This window comes from Hyperolius riggenbachi, chromosome 1, assembly GCF_040937935.1.
Source record: "Hyperolius riggenbachi isolate aHypRig1 chromosome 1, aHypRig1.pri, whole genome shotgun sequence".
Classification (NCBI taxonomy): Eukaryota; Metazoa; Chordata; class Amphibia; order Anura; family Hyperoliidae; genus Hyperolius; species Hyperolius riggenbachi.
Window position 1 is genome coordinate 192817709 of NC_090646.1, and position 19689 is coordinate 192837397.

The following is a 19689-nucleotide window of genomic DNA, read 5'->3' on the forward strand; positions in this document are numbered from 1 at the left end:
TACGATTGATATGTTTAGTATGTTTGTAACCATTATTCATCAGATTTAGTTATTGCTCGGTTTATCAGATGGATAATAGTGTTTTATAAGTATTAAGTGTGAAAAACTATATATTATGATTTTGTTGCTGCGCAGTTTATTTGGTGGATAATAATGTTTTAATGTTGATAAAAAAATAAAAAGTATATTTTACAATTTGTTGACTGCTTTATATGTTGATAAGAAAGATTTATGAAAAGTGATTTAAATATTACATTACGATTTAACTCAAAACTATAAATAAGTATTTTATGTGTAAACGTTACTGGTCGCCGGCGAAGTAGGGAAACAATTATCACGGATGCAGTTTGAAAATATAAATCATCACGGGCGACCTTTTTTCCTGTTCGCCGCCTGTTAAACAATCTTTAATATGGGAGTCAATGGCAGCGCCCTTTTTGTCCATCTGCCTGATGCGCCCACATTTCCTGCTTCAACCTGTACCAGAGCCGGGGACTACAATAGAAAAACCACACTTAAGGTGCCCATACACTCGTCAGATTAGCAGCAGATAAGAAATGCATCTGATGATCTATCTGATGTGTTTTAGAACATTTTTTACCAGGATAGAATTCCAATAGATTTCAGTTTGAAATCTATTGAAATTCGATCTGATGGCATTTTTTTCCCATCAGATTTCCATTAGGGCCAATGCAAAATGATAAGCAATCTTTTCAGATCGACCTAGATTTTCCACCCTGCCAGTTCGATGGAAATCCATCGAAATCGGCCGTCGATCAGCCAACCGATTTGCAATCGATCAATTTTGATCGGTCGGCCAGAAAATCGGCTGAGTGTATGGGCCCCTTTAGAGTACAAGAATAGAATACAATGCACCACATCACTGAAAGGCCAGTGTTCTCCCCAAGCCTTATCAGCCGGGGGCACCGCCCACCTGATTTGCCCAAGTGCCCAGCTTCCTCTCTCCTCACTGGACAATGCTGCAAACCTGAATCTTGTAATTCAGACAGCATCCTCTAGGTGGCAGCAGCGCCGTACAGAGGAACAGCAGACATCTTCCTCACACTATGCTGCTGACACTAGGAGAGAGCCAAGTGCCTCATCCTCAACATTCACTGCAGTCCAAGCTGGCCTGCCTCCTCCACATGCTTCTGAAATGAAACTGAAGTTTTTGCTATGCTGCTGGTTATTGCCAGTATTAGGGATTGTGCGCATAAGAATTTTAGTACCTATTCTATGTTTCACAGCCACTTATCAGGTCATGAATGCAGTTTATAAAAGCAGTGCTAACCTACATTACAGTTCCACTTCAGTTGGATTTGCTTTGCATTCCATTTTTTTTCAAACAAACCTGTTTTTTTGTATTTGGAATGTATTTTTTTTATAGTTGAATTCTGTGAATGGCTGACATCAAATGCATGTGTGTGCATCTTCTCTGTGTCCCCTGTCAGCGGCCCTTTGTAATTGCCCAAATTGCCCTTATGGAAGCTCCAGCCCTACATTTCCATCCTGCAGGTATGTATTAGTACGCTGTCCAGTCAGTTGGATGCAGGGCAAGCCAAATGACAGCTTACCCTGCTGCCGCTCAATCACTGGGCGGCATTAATACTATTCCCCCTCAGAGGCATAGCAACTCAGAGGGAGAAGTAATTTGAGGTCTGGCGATTGCCAGGAACCCAAAATTACCTTTATGCAGGGCGTGGACTATAGCATTGCAGTTACAGCTGCACTGTCATCTGGCACTACACATCTCTGTGCATGCACACAGATGCCGTGCTTAGCCGTCTTGCTCCACCCGGCTACATTTTCCTGCCATCTGGCTGAAAAAAAATTCTGGGGAAAACACTGAAGGCAAAAGATGCCAGTGATGACACCTGCACTCACACTTGACTTTCAAATAACTAAAATGTAAAGTGTGTACATCACTCTAGCCTCTAGTACAAAGGCATGACAGACTGACTGGGGCAAGGTGGAGTGGCAGGCACCTGAACGTCGCTGAACAGGAAATGAGGATCGGAGTTTGAATTGGAGCAATAAGGGTTTTTGCCTTTTTTCATGCAACGTACTTGAACTTTGCATTTAAAGGAGTCATCAGGCAAAGTAAATGACAGCCCATTTACTTACCTGGGGCTTTCTCCAGCCCCTTGCAGCTGACTGTCCCACGCTAACAGCACCGGTCGCAGGCGCCAGCCCGATGTCCCCACACAGTGCAGAGAACGACCTCGTTGTCATCCTTATTGCGCCTGCGTAAAGCGCCGCTGTCAAACCCACCTTGTCCGCAGTGTACTGCGCAGGTGGAGTAGTTCTGTGCCTGCACAGTACGCCGGACGTGGGCTTGATTGACAGCGGCGCTTCATACAGCAACAATAAGGACGACTTCGAGGTCGTCCTCTGCACCGTGTGGGGACACCGGGCTGGCGGCTGCAAACGGAGCTGTCAGCGTGGGATGGCCAGCTGCAAGGGGCGGCAGAAAGCCCCAACGGGCTGTCATTTACTTTGCCTGATGACTCCTTTAAGATACTGGGGCACTACTTTTTCCATGCCAATACAGAAAAGACATGGTAAAAGGCTTTGAATCCATGCAGTTTTCACACAAAGGTTACTGGACTACAAAGCTGAATCAGGCAAAAAGAAAAAAAAAATACAGAAGTACATACTACATACAAACAACTCTTATCTCTTATTTCTCTTGGATGAAATCAGATGTAAAATCTATATGGAAGAAGACACTGCAAACATCCAATGAACTTTATGCAACTACTGAGTGAAAAGTCAACAAAGTACAAGTAACATTTAAAGATCAAGAAGTATACTTACCCTCTGATCCTTGTCACCTATGAGGCAAACTGCACGCAGAGATGGCACCCATCTTTTAAATTCAGCCATCCAATTATGCAAAGTCGACTTTGGAACCAAAACCATGTGAGGGCCGGGAATGCTCCTATAATGCTTCATATAGCCAAGAAGGCTAATGGTCTGCAAAGTCTTACCTAAACCCTAAAAGAAATTAAGATGTATATTGTTATGTGCACCACCAATGATCAAATTGATAACAGCAAAGAGGCACAGAATCGAAGCTAAATAGTACAATTTAAAGGGAATCTTAAAGGGACACTTAAGCCTGGTGGGAAACCCAGTTTTACTTACCTGGGGCTTCTACCGGCCCCCCTGCAGTCGACCTGTGCCGGCACTAAACGAGCCTCGGGTACCCCGCCGCAGCTTAGTTTATTGCTGTACTACAGGTGTTAAGAGTATAAACTATTTTTATTACCATTTTTTCACTTGCCAGGAGAAAAAAAAAAAAAAAGTTTTCCTAAGACTAAAATACACATCTACAGGTACTGTAACAAAATTAAGAGCTAATCAGATGTGTATTACCATGTGCAGTTTATACTAGGATGAGGACAGACTGCTGCTTTGTATGTACATTGGAGGTTTCAGAGGGAATTTGCTGTTTACAAAGCACACTGAGCTAAAAATGCGTGAATTCTACTTGTTCTGTGCATAATTAAGAAATGGCAAATCCGTGAAACCAGGCTGTAAAAAAATCTGGCACCAAACATCTGAGCTTTTCCAATGGCAGTCGTTGAATTGAGCTGGCTTGCCCAACAAGATGGCAGCTCCCATCCAGAAGGAAAAAAGAAATGCAAGTGGCAGAAATCTGCTATGTGATAGAACTAACCGTGACAAATACTGTGTAAGCAGGTCTGTCACTCCACGATTCAGGGGCTGTCATTTCTGTGCATTATTAACAATCATTTAAATCAGACATCTGGAGATTGTGAGGTCTTAGTAAGAATGGGTGGATTCTAGCTGGAACAAAGGCTTACTGTGGACACAATTGGGAAACTAAACACTATTCAGATTTATAATGTGAAGGTCACAATAACTAGAACAGAACAGGTCATGCAATAACAAAATCGGGGGAAAGGATACCATAATGTACAGAAACATAACTAAAGAATACATTTCAATTGTATGCAGCTTGCCAAAATCATCGATTTACAAATGCCATCCAATGACAATTGCAGTGGTGCCAAATTCTGAGTCAGTCTTTTTCCGAGAACTGCTGCTGTACAAAAGCAGACAGAGCAGTACGAGGGAAGAGGGAAAACAGGATTTTATACATGTGTGCGCCCACACACTAAGGCTCAACACACACCATACAATCTTGTTGGTCAATCTTACCACTTTCATGTAGTATAAGAGCTTATCCAATCAATCATTAAAGGTATTTTCAATCTGTTGGCCCTTATACTACATAGATTTGGTAAATCTGTACAACTAAGATTGTATGGTGTGTGTTGAGCTTAAGGCCCGAGATACCGTAAAGCAAGACTAGTAAACCTATGTCATCCAGTACACATTATGAAATAAATCTAGGCCAAATCTGTGATGAGCTTCAATGATCTCCAGACTTTATATCCTTAAAGTGGGATGAAATTCATATTTCATTTATGGTCTAAAGCAGCTCTGGGCAAACTACAGCCCGCGTGCAGTGTTCGGCCCATGTGTGCCGCTTTTCTCCTTCACCCCTTGCTGCGAGCGGACGGCAGGGGAACCTCAGCGCAGACTCCTGCGTCGCATCTGCATGGCAACAGGGCATCACATGGCTTGCTGTCAGGACGTGCCAGCGTATTAAACACTAGCAACATCCGGACAGCGAGTCATGTGACGCCCTGTTGCCATGGAGACAACTCTGGAATCTGAGCTGGTGAGTTTTAAGTTCCCCGCTTGCCACTCGCGCTCTATAGGGAGGGAGGGGCAAAGAAGGGAGAAAATTTGAGGAATGTGTCCTGGACCGTGAAAAGTTTGCCCAGCACAGTCCAAAGCATTAAACACAGCATAAAACTAACAGCTAAAAACCCCAGATGGATAAAATGGCTACTGACATTTGGGCACCGCCATAGACTAATGCGAATTAAGGCTATAGCAGTGCTCAGATGGTAATTTGGGCGCCAGCAAAAAACAGAGCCCAAATTACAAAAAAAAAAAAAAAATAAAATAAAAAAAAATGATATTAGCTGCCAGCAATAAGTGGCAGCTGAACTGCATCTTACCCCCAGCAGATGGTGGCCTGGAGGGGGAACAATAATCTACTGGGAAATTTGCAATATCGGAGGGAGCCATTTTTCGGCTTCACGCAGCACCCAAATTTCCCAGTGCCCTTTTTATATGTATACCTAAAAATATCACTGGTTTCCACTTTACTGGAAGGGTTAATACTCAAACTTTTCACTTCACTTAGAAACTAATTGATAAGATTGCCATTGCCCTACCAGAATTAATAGACTGACAATTATGTAAACAATTTAGAACATTTTCAATAACACATATTGGGATTCTAACAATCCTCATAAAAAAAAATGAATGATTTACTTTACTGTTTTTGTTGGAGATTTAATCACATCAGTGGGATACAGAAAACCACATATAAAAAGGGTTCCAACCATAAACCATACTATCCAAAACTAAAAATTGGAATTCATAAAAGTCATATTTCTCAGCAACAGGTGAGGCAAGGATATCTTTGAATTGCACACCAAAATTGATACACAGAATAACAAAACAAAAAAAAATAAAAATTAATGAGTGTAAAGTATTAACTATTACATACCATTTCATCGGCCAAGATGCCATTTATACCATTCTCATACAGAGAGATCAGCCAGTTTAAGCCTCTGACTTGATAGTCTCTTAATTTGCCATTTTTTACATCTGTGGAAACACAGGACAGTTGGAAGTTTAAGATAACAAAAAAGGAAACATATCCTGTAACCTATATAAATGAGTAGTTCTTAAATAGGGACACATTTTACATTAATAGATACATACAGGAAGGAGAATCTTCAAATCTAGTGCAGACATTAGTTGTCTTAGCATTTTCAGTGAGCAGCTCTTCATCCTCTTCTTGTTCAGTTCTCCGATGACGATTACTGCATTAAGACAATGAACATTTAGCAGATAAGCAAGTGTGAGGATGGCAGTACTATTCTGTTAAAGTGGGCCTGAACTCAGAACTTCCACTCTGCTCTAAAGATAAACAACAGCATAATCACCTTTAAAGAAAAGCATTTGTTACAGCTGATACAAATCCTGCAATAAATCTGCAGCGTGTACTTCCTGTTTTCATGGAAGCAAACATAGGGTTAACATCCTGCCGAGGCAGCCAGTGCGACAGCTGAGAAATCAAATTACAGTTATGATGAATGACAGATGAGGGGGAATTAAAGGCTAAACCAGGCATGGGCAAACTTGGCCCTCCAGCTGTTGAGGAACTACAAGTCCCACAGTGCATTGCAGGAGCCTGACAGCCACAGTCATGACTCAAAGGCAAATGCATTGTGGGATTTGTAGTTCCTTAACAGCTGGAGGGCCAAGTTTGCCCATGCCTGGGCTAAACTCTCTAAATACATACAGGGTGCATTTCTCAGTTTCCCTTCTGTCCTGTGCAAGCGTTTGAGACCACTTTAAAGGCAACTGGGCACCAAAAATGTACCTCCCCAATGGAGAGGGAAGGAGGGGAGAGAGTAAGAGTTGAGCCTCACTACTTACCTGTGGGGTGCTGTTCCTTTGGCCCACAGCCCATACAGGATGTGCCATCTTCTCCAACCAGCAGCATCTGCAGATATTGTAGTTCCCACAACTGTATTGCGCACACACACACACACACACACACACACACACACACACACACACACACACACACACACACACACACACACACAGTCTGTTGACGTGAGTACAGAGCTGTACTAGCATGATCCACAAACCACACCTTACAAAAAGTATCATGGTGTGTGACACTGCCGGGAACTACAATATCCTGCAGATGCTGCCAGGGTGGAAAAGATGGCACGTCTTACCCATAGGTAAATAGTGAGGCTCACCGCAGCCATCAACCCAGCACACCCCATTACAAACCTCCCTTATGGCGAGGTTCACTTAAAAACAAAACATGGTGCTCAGGTGGGCTTTTAGCCGGGGTAAAATACTTCAGATAGTATTTAATGCAGACCATGAGAACAAGACGAACACAATATGAAGACACACAAAGCTGCCAGCTCAAAGGTGTGTGCGGACAGACGCTTTTAGACCGACTCTACGTAAAATAGTGCAAAGACAACACACTTAAGAGGAAATGGGGCCAACCTGGAAGGTAGGGCTTCTCTGTCTAGAGAAATTTCAGTGGATATATGCATTATATTTGTGAAAGTTACAGCAAAGCTCTACTTCAGGCACATAACATGTGCTAAGCTCTAATCCCAAACATTACTAAACAGCACTCTCTCTAAACTGTACATTAAAGTTGTTTGCTTGACTGCTCCAGAAAATGGGCTGAATCAGCACTAGTGGATGCTCTGCACAGATGTAATGTTACACTATTAACCACCAGGTTAAAGTAAACCTGTAATTTAAAAAAAAAAAAAAATGTGTGCCCCTGGAGGGTACTTAGCTCAGGAGGGGAAGACTTTGGAACCTAAAGAGGCTTCCCCATCAGTACAGGGGATCAAGCACAGATCTCCTTGCTGGCGCTTGTCAGTGTGCATGCATGTGCACTAGAGGCTCTCCACTCAGGCTCCAGCGAAAATAGTTAAGCCCAATTGGGTATGCTCTACTGCATAGGTGCGAGCCGCCTGTGCAGTAGAGCGGACCCGATCGGGCCCGGCTATGTCCACTTGATCCTGAGCTGAGAGCCACTCTTGCGCCTGTGTGCAGCTGTTCTTATAAATGTTATTGTGCGAGACTGCTTGGGGGGCCCAGTGCTGGATCCATCTGCCTGAGGACGGGGGAAGCCTCATTAGTAGCCAGAGGCTTTCCCTTCCCGAGGTTAGTACTCCTCCATGGAACTTTTTTTTTTTCTTACAGGTTTACTTTAAGCCAGGGAGACCCACTCCAGACAGCTGAAGCAGCACTGCACAAGGCAACAGTCTGTGACATGAAAGGTAATGGCTGGAGAAGTCACGTTCTGCTGTCAACTTTTCTTCCTTATTTTACATTATGTTTTATATATTAAGGACAACTGTAACAAGAGATATGAAGGTTGCCATATTCCTTTCCTTCTAATACCAGTTGCCTGGCATCATGCTGATCTTCTGACTAATACTTTTAGCCATAGACCCTGAACAAGCATGCAGCAGATCAGGCGATAAGACATTGTCTTATCTGACAAGATTATCTGCATGCTTGTTTCTGGTGTTATTCAGACACTACTGCAGCCAAATAGACCAGCAGTGCTGCCAGGCAACTGGTATTGCTTAGAAAGAAAGAAATTTAGCAGCCTAGATATTGTTCTCACTTCAGTTGTCCTTTAAGATTTAATTCAATATTCACTACACTTTAAGACAGTGGTGCCCACAGTTTCGGCTCGCGAGCTACTTAAATTACTGTCCATCTAACCGCCCCCCAGCATGGACAGCGAAATCATGCTCACAGTATTGATATCCCCCTCCCCAGCATAGAGACAGATTGTTGTGCCCCTAGTGTAATGCCAGGCATACACTGCTCGTTTTATGCGCCGGATCGAGCCAGCAGCTCGATGCCGGCGCATCCCCGCTCGTATCGATTGCCGCTCGTCCCCGCCGGCGCTTCCTTATCAGCGCTCGATTCCCTGCCATTGTCCGTCGGCGGGAATCGAGTGGGCGCAGGTCGAGCGGAATGATCGGGCCAGCTGAATTTTATCAGCTGGCCGGATCAGCTGGTCGATACACGGTACAGAAACGTACCTTGTATCCCCAGCATTAGGCAGCACCCTCCTCAGCAAAGATTGTGCCCCCCTATCAGCAACCCCCATAGACAGATTTGTCCCCTGCATTAGGCAGCCCCCTTCCCCAGCACAGACAGATTGTGCTTCCGTATTGGCAGCTCCCTCCCCAATAATAGGCAGAGGTGTCCCCAGTATAAGCAGCCCCCATTAGGAGCTCATGTCCTGCTAACGAGGAAAAGCCACATTGCTTCCTGCCTGAAAGGGAGGAGACGCTATCTCACCATTCACCCCTCTGCCATGCCTGCAGCTAGGCATCAAATTCTATCAGCCGCGGCTGCGCATAGCATTTTTTGACAGCCGTGGCTACACTAAGGTAGCAAATTTTGACAAGATGCGGCCACGACTACTAAGCAGGCGATCGCGATCTACCGGTAGATCGCGATCGACCTATTGGGCAGCCCTGCTTTTAGAGGATCCAATTCAGAGAACGTTACTCACTCGCCAGCAGATATCAAATCTTGTTTCTCGTCTTTCTTTAACCGAGGGCGTCCCGGCTTCATTTTTAATGGAGAGGTGGGTGTCTTCTGGGCAGCTGGTTGTATAAAGTGTGCAAATAATTCTGTCTGTTTTAGAAGATAATCAAATCTGTTGGACCGGTCTGTTTGCTAAGGGGGGAAAAAAAAAAAAAAAAAAGTTAGAGATTTAACGTAGTTCAGACTGCTGGATTTCTTATAGATAATATGAGATTACTGCCCACCTGATACCTAGTTGCTAAGGCGTGGTTCCCACATAAATCTGTACATTTCAGTTCCAGACCTGTGTTTTTAATCAGTTTTCTAACTTGTTTACCTGACAGGATTGGAACTGTAAACCTATTATGTATGAACACACCATTAGCAAACAAACAAAAGAACCCATAGAAGCCGCATAGAAAACTGGCTGGACAGGAACGGAAATGTACAGATTTGTGTGTGAACCAAGCCATAGAAAACTCATACAAAACTGATGCAAACTGTCAAAAACTGAAACAGAACTGTACAACTTTTATGAGTAAACCCAGCCTAAATAGTGAGCAGTACAAACCACCTTCATTTTTAATATTTACCTGCATACAATGTTTTACTTCAGCTAACATCTGGAAATATGCCTGAAGAAGTGGAGTAGTTCCCTGAAAACTTGCATAATTCAACTGTAACAGTTAACTATTAGAAGGTATTAATCTTACAAAACTATTTCTTCTACTTTCATAGTAGCAACCCAGCAATATTCCTAAAATATAGGTTTTAGCAGGGCTGTGGAGTCAGAGCAATTTTGGGTACCTGGAGTCGGAGTTTTCAATAACCTGAGGAGTCGGATGATTTTTTTACCGACTCCACAGGCCTGGTTTTTAGTGCAGCTAGACATGGACAATTTCCCAATTTTTCTACAATTGTTTCAGTATTCCCAAGAATAGATTAATTAAAATATTTAAAGTGTACCTGAGACGAGAAGCACCTCAGGTACCATACTTACCTGAGGCTTCCTTGAGCCCCCTTAGGGCCGCTTGTCCCTTGCCATCTCTCCGGGTGGCTCCGGTCCCTGGCAATTAAGCCCGAAAGCCTGGCCGAGCTGCGCTTTGTCGCGCATGTGCGGCAAAGCGTGCTCCCCGCTCTTGGGAGAGTTCTGCACAGTTCTATTGCGCAGGTGCAGATTGCTCCCAGCGACGGGGAAGCGCGCCTGGCCACACGAAGAAGCACAGCTCGGCTATGCTTTGGGGCTTAACTGCCAGGGACCAGAGCCATCCGGACAGAAGGCGAGGCACACGCGGCCCTAAGAGGGCTTAAAGAGAAACTGTAATCAAGAATTGAACTTCATCCCAGTCAGTAGCCGATACCCCCTTTCCCAAGAGAAATATTTTCCTTTTCTCAAACGTATCATCACGGGGTCTGTATGGCTAATATTGTGGTGAAACCCCTCCCACAGTGTGATGTCAGGACCATGGTCCTGACAGTTTCCTGTCTGTCAACCTCATTGCATTGTGGAAAATAGCCATTTACAGCTGTTTCCTACTGCCAACAAAAAGCAAACAGCATCTCCTTCCACTGACATCACCTGCCAGCAGTAAAAATGTCATTATGTGATAAATGTTAGAATGTAAATCAGGGAGAGGAAAGATTTTTACAACGGGCAAACACTGACTAAATCATTCACACAATTGTAAAAATGAAGCACTTTTTTTATTATATTATTTTCACTGGAGCTCATCTTTAATGAAGCCACAGGTAAGTATGAAATCTAAAACACTTCTCGCCTCAGGTTCCGTTTAAAAGATTGCTAAAATACATGGACTTTGTAGATCTGATAAGGGTCAACAACCACAACATAAGCAATAACATTTAATACAAATGAACAGAATGACAAAGTGTTCAAACCACTGTCAGTTCTTTTGTCTGGGTAAGTTCCAACGTATCTCTAGTAAATACAAAATACTTTAACCGCCCTGGCGTTCAATTAATTGCAGCCGCGGGTGGCTTTTAAAAAAATGCATTTAGGCTCCTAAGGGCACTGTCACCGCCTAACCCCCCCCCCCCCCCCCCCGATAGCCGCCGGCAATATTTACCTGGCTGCGATCCTGCAATGGCAGAGACTATCGCCATAGCTTCATGCGTTGCTAGGGCGACGATCGGGCATGACGTCATCGGTTCCAATCGCCGCCATAGCAACCCCTGGAGGCTATGGAGAGGCTGTGTTGTCGCGGGCACCAGGGGGGGGGGGGAATGTTTAAGCATAAAACAGCTGCGATCGGGGGGACCAGAGCAGGCCAGCGGCGACCGGTGGGGTGATATAGTTAGCCAAGTGCTAGCTACGCCCCCTCCGAAAATTTGGTGAAAAAAAGTCCCTCCAGGGGCTGAGAAATCCACCGCGGCGCCAAGGTGGTTAACCAATTAAAAAAAAAATTAAATGAAAAACAGGAATTTTAGTGTAAGCAATGTACAAAACTTTTGCATTTCATTTATCTAAAAATATGGCTCTCTGTATTAAGCAGTTTGTGTTTTATACTACTGAGGTATATAATGATGATGCGGTCATTACAGAATGCCAATCACAAAAAGTGACAGAAGCCATTTTAAGATAGCAGTCTTCATGTTCTTGTCCAAGCAGGTTACAAAATAGAAATAACTTTAAAGATTTACCCTCTTTTCCTCATAAGCTGGATCTGCAATTGACTTAAGAGGGGAATCATTGTCGTCATTTTCAGAATCTCCTTCCTGTATGAAAGAGAAAAACGTAAAATAAGCACAAATAAATTCTTGAGTTGGGAAGAAAGCTGCACTGAAACTGAGCATTTCCCATACTTGAATACACAAGCTATGTTAAAAATTCTATCCCAAGAGTCGGGGGAAACAAAACAAAAACAAACAAAAAAAAACACATTTAAAAAGCAAGCTAGAGTATTTGAATGTTTCTGATAGGGAAGGACCACTGTGTCATCCTCCTGCAGACACTAAAGGGAGCCATACATCAGGTGACTTGGCGGCCTTTTGACCATCTGATTCGCTTATTATAATCAAAATGAAAATCTGTGCCGCCAAGTGCATGCCTGACTGACAATGAAAGCAATTTCGGGAAGCATAGCAGTTCTGTATTCACGCATCCACACAGTTTGCTGCTCCATGGACACGTATAGCAGCTCAGTCATCAGGCATTGACAAATCACTGCGCATATCTCTATTTGTGCTGCTCCAAAGTATTTAAGGTCCCTGTCTGCCTCAGCCCCCCCACCAGAGACATCACAGACCCCATAGCCACTAGGTTCTGCCCACATACACTATGTCCACCTTCAATCTTCCTCCTCCTTTTTACTGGGCTTTGCATCATGAAAATGTATTAAAATAAAATGGGTATTTAGTTGGTGGGTGCAAAGGAAGGCAGGGAGCATAGTGGGTGGATTCTACAATGTCACTGGTGGGGGACAGAGACACTGAAAATACTGCGGAGCAGCACTATAAGAGTCATGCGCGGTAATTTGTCGAGGGGAGATAATTGAGCTTAAAGGACTTCCGAGGCCAAAACTAGGAAAATTACACTGTACCTTTTTCTTAGCCAGATCCACGGAGGACGCCCTGCGCGTCCTCCGCTCCGTTCTGCCGTCAGTGTCAGCCTATTCGTTCCCCCAGGGCAAGCCCCGACCCCACCGAACGGGTCGCATCGATGCCACCCCTAAGATGGCCGCCGCCTTGATCCACGGCTGCGCAGTACGCTTTGCCGCGATTGCGACTGCACAGCCTTTAGCCCGCCTCTCGCCGCGTATGGGTCCCGGCATCCTCCTGAAGCGTGCGGCGGGAGGCAGGCTAAAGGCTGCGCAGTCGCAATTGCGGCAAAGCGTACTGCGCAGCCGCGGATCAAGGCGGCGGCCATCTTTGGGGTGGCATCGATGCGACCCGTTCGGTGGGGTCGGGGCTTGCCCTGGGGGAACGAATAGGCCGACACTGACGGCAGAACGGAGCGATTCGGCTAAGAAAAAAGGTACAGTGTAATTTTCTTAGTTTTGGCCTCGGAAGTCCTTTAAAGAGACTCAGATGAGTCATAAGGCAGTGTTTTTTTACTTAACCGGGGCTTCCTCCAGCCCCATAAGCACAGATGCGGCCCTCGCCGTCCTCCTGCTGTCACTCGTTCAGCCACGGTGAGCCAGTGGTAAGGGGCTCAGTCGAAACCAGTCTGAGTCTAGCATGCAGCTAAGCGTGTCATCCTTGGGTCAAGGCACCTGATTTGTTGTATGCTTGTTCAAGGTGTGTGGCTTAAAGTATTAGAGATAGATGATCAGCAGGACAAATGGACATTCTGCATTGTTTAAATGAAATCTATCAGCCTGCATTTTCCTTTCTCTCCAGGTGTACTTTAAAGCCGCATCTACACACGTAGATGCGGCCGCGATGCTCCTTATCAATCGAGCCGATAAGATCCAACAGAATGGATCTTGCTTCCGCTGATTCCCTGCTCGCTCCCCGTGAGGGGACAATGACAGGGAATCGAGCGGAAAATAAGCGGCGCCGGCGGGGACGCGGAAGAGGCGATCCGGCGGCTAATCGAGCCGCCGGATCGCAGCCTCATCTACGCGTGTAGATGAGGTTTTAAAGAAAACATCAGCAATCTACACAACTGGAGTGAATTCTCAACATGGCTCTATGAAGATGAATTCAACAGTTTCAATTGCTGGTGCTTGTTGTCCAAAGTACACAGAACCACAAATATTAAGTTAATATGTTCCCATACCGCAATGCAACTCACAGCAGAACACTTTCTGTTCATCTTACACTTTCCATAGGACAAAATTCACTGCTCAGCAAGCAGCATATCAATACAATGATTGTGAGTAAACTCTGAACCAAAACAATTACATAAGTTCCATAGTACATTAGTAGCTTAAAGGACTGCATTCACACTATGGCCTCAATTCACTAAGCTTATCTCCTGTCTTTAATAACTCTTCTGAGCTGTTTCTACAGTTATCACCATAGTGATAACTGTAGAAACAACTCAGAAGAGTTATTAAAGACAGGAGATAAGCTTAGTGAATTGAGGCCTATGTGATTTGTGCAATACACACTTTAGTACATATCCAGGTCAACTGATATGAAATGCATGCGGTTTCAAATCCATTGCAATGCACAGATGTGAATTTGCCCCCTACAGAAGCATGGGCAGTGTTCATATGCGCCAACGCGTGTTATGGGGCTGGGTGCAAACTGTGAACATGCCCAAACTGTAGACTTGATCGCCACAACAAAAACTAGAACAACTTACTGCAATGCATTTACTTTGCCAATACCATCAGGTAAAATGTCAACTCATCCCATTTACCTACCTTTGCTAGTAGGTGTTTATAGCAGGGGAAAAGGCATTACACTCAGTAAAAAAAAGAAAATGCACACAACCAGGAGCCTCAAAGCATAGTGTACATATCTTCATCAGAAAATCAATGCACATATGGGATGTCAGGAGGTGCAAAAACATGAATAGGCCTAGGCCCACTGGAACTAATCTAGAAACAAGTAAAAGTGATTTCAATTACATCATAAAACCTCAATTTAGGTAACTAGTTTGGCTAACTCCTGAGATAAGCAATGCATCTGTAGGGTCCCCCCAATTCCACACAGCACTTTTTTTAGGACTAGGAACAAATGCAGCCTGACAGTAGGGCATTATTATAGTATATTAACATGTTCATGGTGTGCAATTGTAATGCCAAAGGACAACATGTCCATTGCTGCACAGATGTCATGCTATTTAGATGGAATGTCAACACATCCTCTAAACCACAGGTGTCAAACTCAAGTCCCATGGGCAAGATGTGGCCCTCCACTGTAAACAGTGAACGAATCACAGCACACTGCCTTCTCATCCAGAGGAGCACTCCGGTGACAGTGTTACTGGTTGAAATATTGTCAGTTTGAGGTGAGTTACAGCAACAACCCATGTGACCCCTCAGCAAAATTACCATGGAGCCTTCGCTTGCGATCCAAACTCCCTCACATGGCTAGTAAAACACCCCCACCCTCAGCTTACCAAAAAGACTACGGGAAATGAAGGCCTGGGCCACATTTCATCTTAAAGGACAACTGTAGCGAAAGGTATGTGGAGGCTGCCATATTTATTTCCTTTTAAACAATATCAGTTGCCCGGCAGTCCTGCTGAACTATGTGGCTGCAGTAGGGGTTGAATCACACCAGAAACAAGCATAAGGTCAAAAACACCTGTTCAGGGTCTATGGCTAAAAGCATTAGAAGCAGAGGATGAGCAGGATCGCCAGGCAACTGGTATTGCTTAAAAGGAAATAAATAAGGCAGCCTCCACATACCTCTCCCTACAGTTGTCCTTTAATCCCTTTCTGCAAGAGCAGCACTAGAGCAGGTAAATTTTAAACTGCTCCACCACGCTACTCTTCAGAAGGGGGAGAAGCTGACCCCTAATGTTCGCTATAGTTACGCCACTTAATTTGAGGATGTTCAATAAATGATAAATCATAATTAACAATTTGGCCAGCCACTTAAACTAGGTTTTCAATTGTAGCCCTTACATGACTGAGATTGACACCCCTTCTCTAAACACTAAAATGCATGAAGAAGTTTTTTGTGTGCTACAATGCTGATAATAAAAGCCTTGCCATTACATTCAAATGACGTGGCATCTTCACACCAATGGACATGCTGTGCGCGTTACATTAAAGTGCGACATAATGCACTGGTTTTACAATGGTGCAGACCATTATAAAACCCACTTTGACCAGTAGCACAAGCAACAGATTCCAAACTACGGTAACTAAGTGCTTGCATACATTTATCACCTGCTACTGTATCACTCAGAAACTCCTGGCTTTGATTTTATCAATGCCACTTCCTTTACTAGTTACAATTTGCAAAGTAGCTGCATTTTCAGCTCAACTTTGCCAGACACTCAACATAAGAGAAGGCATATTTATTGCATCACTGCATTATCAGTATAAGATAAAGAACATGGATTACCATCATAACAAGTATTGTGGTGGACCACCCCACTCAGTCCCCCAAGCCATCCATACCAGCTGTACCTCTAGCCCCTCTGGCATCTTTTGTCTCTCAGTTATTCTGTAACATGCCACTTTGGCTCTAGATGTATTACCAGCACTACTTGCATCTTCTGCACTATTTTATCTTCATCTTGTTGAATCTGTGTCAGTTAAACTGCACCATGTATGTACACTGTACAAGCCTACTAGTACCAAAACAATTCCAGGTGTGACTAATTGTATTTGGCAAATAAATCTGATCCTGAATAAGTTCCTCCTAAGGCTCAGGTGCACTTCATCTTTGAAAGTTACAAAATAAGTTCTAAGTTCTTGATTTTGAAGTAATAATGAATTCAATATAAAAAATGATGTTTGCAGAGCTCCCTGTGAATAGTGTTGAGTAGGAGGGATGCTGCCAATGAATGTGTTGTGTATGTGTGTGGGGGATCTCTGATCACACTGCTGGAGCTCCTCATCAGATACCGGGGTGGGATGGCGCATGGCCTGCACTGTGGCCGGTAAGCAAGGCAGAAAGCAGCAGCATCCTCCTCCTCCTCCCCGCTCCTTCCCGAGGCCAACCCTCGCTCTCACCTCTCGCTTTACTTCCTCCTTCACACCGGCTTCATCAGCGGCCGGCTCCTGCTTCTTCCCGCCCTCCTCCACCACCACCGCCATCTCCGCTTCTTCCTTCCCCGAGTCCTGGCTCTGCTTCTCCTCGGACATGTCTTCAGGCAGCGGGGCTACAATGAACGGGCAGCCGGCACAGGACAAGAGGAGGTGGGCGGCGCTACACGGCACACGGCGGGAGATACGCTGAATTCAGGGCGCGCGCTCTCTCTGCCGGCTTTTTCTTTTTTTTTTGCGCTCCAGTTCACTGTAGGAGGTGGAGCGGTGATCTCGGAGATATCGCGAGATCTTCTGCTGCCCGGTAGTTGCTGCAACTACCGGGATGCAGCTCTGACTCCAATTCTCTTCTGTCTGAATGATAAAAGGGCTGATAATATTTCTGGAAGTCTGACATTTAGTATTTACATTATTAGAATATCAGCATGTGGAGAAGAGAACGTAAACGGCGCAGGGAAGTAACAGCGGATTGAATGAGAGGCGGAGTTGTCAAGAAAAACGTTTGATGAAGGATCTCGCGAGATTTGTGTTGATTTGCCGGCGTTTTCATTGTCGCGTGTACGAGTGATGTCAGTCGGCCTCCCCTTCTATTGTTCTGTGCGGCGTTAGTAGTGGCAGCGAGGAAATATATTGATAATCGTCATCGCCGTACACAAATGTTCTGAGATACAAATTCCCACGGTGGCGTTAGCTACATTCACAAGGATGTGCATTTCTATGTATATTTTAAAGGACCACTATCACGAAAAAAAGTAAGCAGTGAAAATCTGACAGAACCGGCAGGTTTTGGGCCAGTCCATCTCCTCATGGGGGATTCGCTGAGTTTTCTTTGTTTTCAAAAGCATTTCCTGAACAGTAGTTGCAAAGTCCAACTGACAAAATAGTGTGCAAGTGAGTAGGGAGGCTGGCTGGTAGCTTACTATTTTGGCAGTTAAATTGCTGTTCAGGAAATGCTGTTGAAAATAACACCCTGAAAATCCACCACGAGGAGATGGACTGTCCTAAAACCTGTCGGTTCTGTCAGATTTTACCTGCCTACTTATTTTGCGATAGTGGTCCTTTAAGCTGGCCATACACTTATAGTTCTCCACCCAATGTTCAAAAACGATTCAGAAAGGAATTGGTTCCTAGGACATACAGCACTTTCAATAGATTCCAGCTGGAAAACTATTGAAAATTGAACAAATTGCAGTGTTGCTCTGTTTGTTTCTGTGCAACGCTATGCTTTGATGAACCTTTTTTTCCCATTTTTTTTACTTTAAAAAAAATGTTATTATTATCATTTGGAGTACTAGGGGGAAAAAAAGAACATAATTCAGAAATATATACCGACTAGTTGACCTAAGCCAACGGGCTCTAGGTCTGTCTTGGAACTTCTCCTCCCTCCCCTGTGACCGCCGCCACCGCCTCACAGTCAGCGTGCACGCGCCAGCCGCGCGCACACTGCTGGCCTCCTGGTCCGTCCTGCTCCCTCTCCCAAGGCTGTCCATACAGCACATGCGCAGAAGCACAAAGCAAGGACACGCACACAGAGGGACGCAGAGAGTGAAAATAGATTGAGGGCTCGTTCACACTAGATGCGCCTTTTCATTATTTTAAGCGCTGGCGATTTTTCAAAATCGCCATGAAAGCGATTGCACCATGCTTTCCTATGCGCTAGTTCAGATTGGGGCGTTCCGTTCGATGTCCGATCAGAAAAGCGCTGCATGGACCATTTTCAGGGCAATTTGGCGATAAAGGGAGGTATAGGAAAAGCGCAAAAGAATAAATACATTTTTCTCTTTAGCCACTTACGGACAGCAGGGATTGAAATCTACTCCGTTTTGTGTGCTGTTATTCCTGCCAAGGCGTAGATTTCACTCACTGACGCTGCGCCATCCGCTCATTCTCACTTTTCCTGCCACTGTTCACGTTGCTCGGTCTGCTGTCATGCCAAGAGCAGAGCTTCTGCATATTGGTCAGGAGAGGACCCGGTGACTGCTGTGACCAAATCACATTGCTTAAAAGGGCACAGACAGCACTAGTTTTAATGTAAAGTAAAAGAACCGAGAGCCAAATATAGTGTACTAAGTAGTGGTAATGGGTATTAGGAAATAGAGTACAACGATATACTCACAAACCAGGGTTACCTCCAGGCAACCACTGTATAGGCAGGTGAGGAGATTATCCTGTCCTCACTCAGGGTTAAGAAGTCGCTCTCTGTAGATAGGAAGAACAAGGGGTATCCCCCTCCACTGGGTGTGGATATTAGGTATATCGTAAAGGAGAACAGAGGCGCCAAAAAGGGTAAAAACAGTTAATAAAAAGTTTAAAAGTGCTTAGGAGGCAGTAGTGGACTTACCTCCTGCAAGCAGACACAACAAACTGTGTATTCAAAATAGGGTAGATTTATTGGTACACTCCAGGGGGTAGTCGCAATGCGTTTCACAGGCATAAACCCGCTTCATCAGGCAAAAGTAGGAGCACACGACAGCAATATGTCCGGGTAACACCTGGCGCCTCATTCAGCACTAGTTTTAAAGACATCCCGAGGCGGGGCATTTCTAAATCTTAATAGGACACAGAGGCATGTCTCTGTGTCCTTCCGCTGCCATCATCAGTCCACCATACGATAACTTCACTTCTGGGGATAGATACAGTCATTGGGAAAGACTTATTCTGTCCCATTTCTGCAAGAATATGTTCTGGAGAACTCGCAGGTTCCAGTGGAGGGCCCACTTCACCATTGGTATAGTGAAAAGTCCAAGGTCGGCTAGCACACCAGTACTGATATTCAAGGATGTTTATTCCTTATTGCATGTGTCAGCACGACATGACAATTGTTTCGGGGCCG

The 19689-nt window shown here is 44.6% G+C and overlaps 1 protein-coding gene across 1 annotated transcript in view; it reads right to left on the reverse strand.

Moving 5' to 3' along the window:
- Window positions 1–17138, reverse strand: part of SMARCA5 (SWI/SNF related, matrix associated, actin dependent regulator of chromatin, subfamily a, member 5) — a 43913-nt gene extending 26775 nt beyond the window's left edge. Inside the window, exons 1-6 of the mRNA XM_068279422.1 lie at window positions 16824–17138; window positions 11881–11955; window positions 9206–9372; window positions 5836–5936; window positions 5618–5718; window positions 2818–2997 (exon numbers count right to left, since the gene is read on the reverse strand). Coding sequence (XP_068135523.1) covers window positions 2818–2997; window positions 5618–5718; window positions 5836–5936; window positions 9206–9372; window positions 11881–11955; window positions 16824–16955 — 756 coding nt within the window. The 5' untranslated portion in view covers window positions 16956–17138. The remainder of the gene's footprint in view (window positions 1–2817; window positions 2998–5617; window positions 5719–5835; window positions 5937–9205; window positions 9373–11880; window positions 11956–16823) is intronic.
- Between the last annotated feature and the right edge of the window lie 2551 nt (window positions 17139–19689).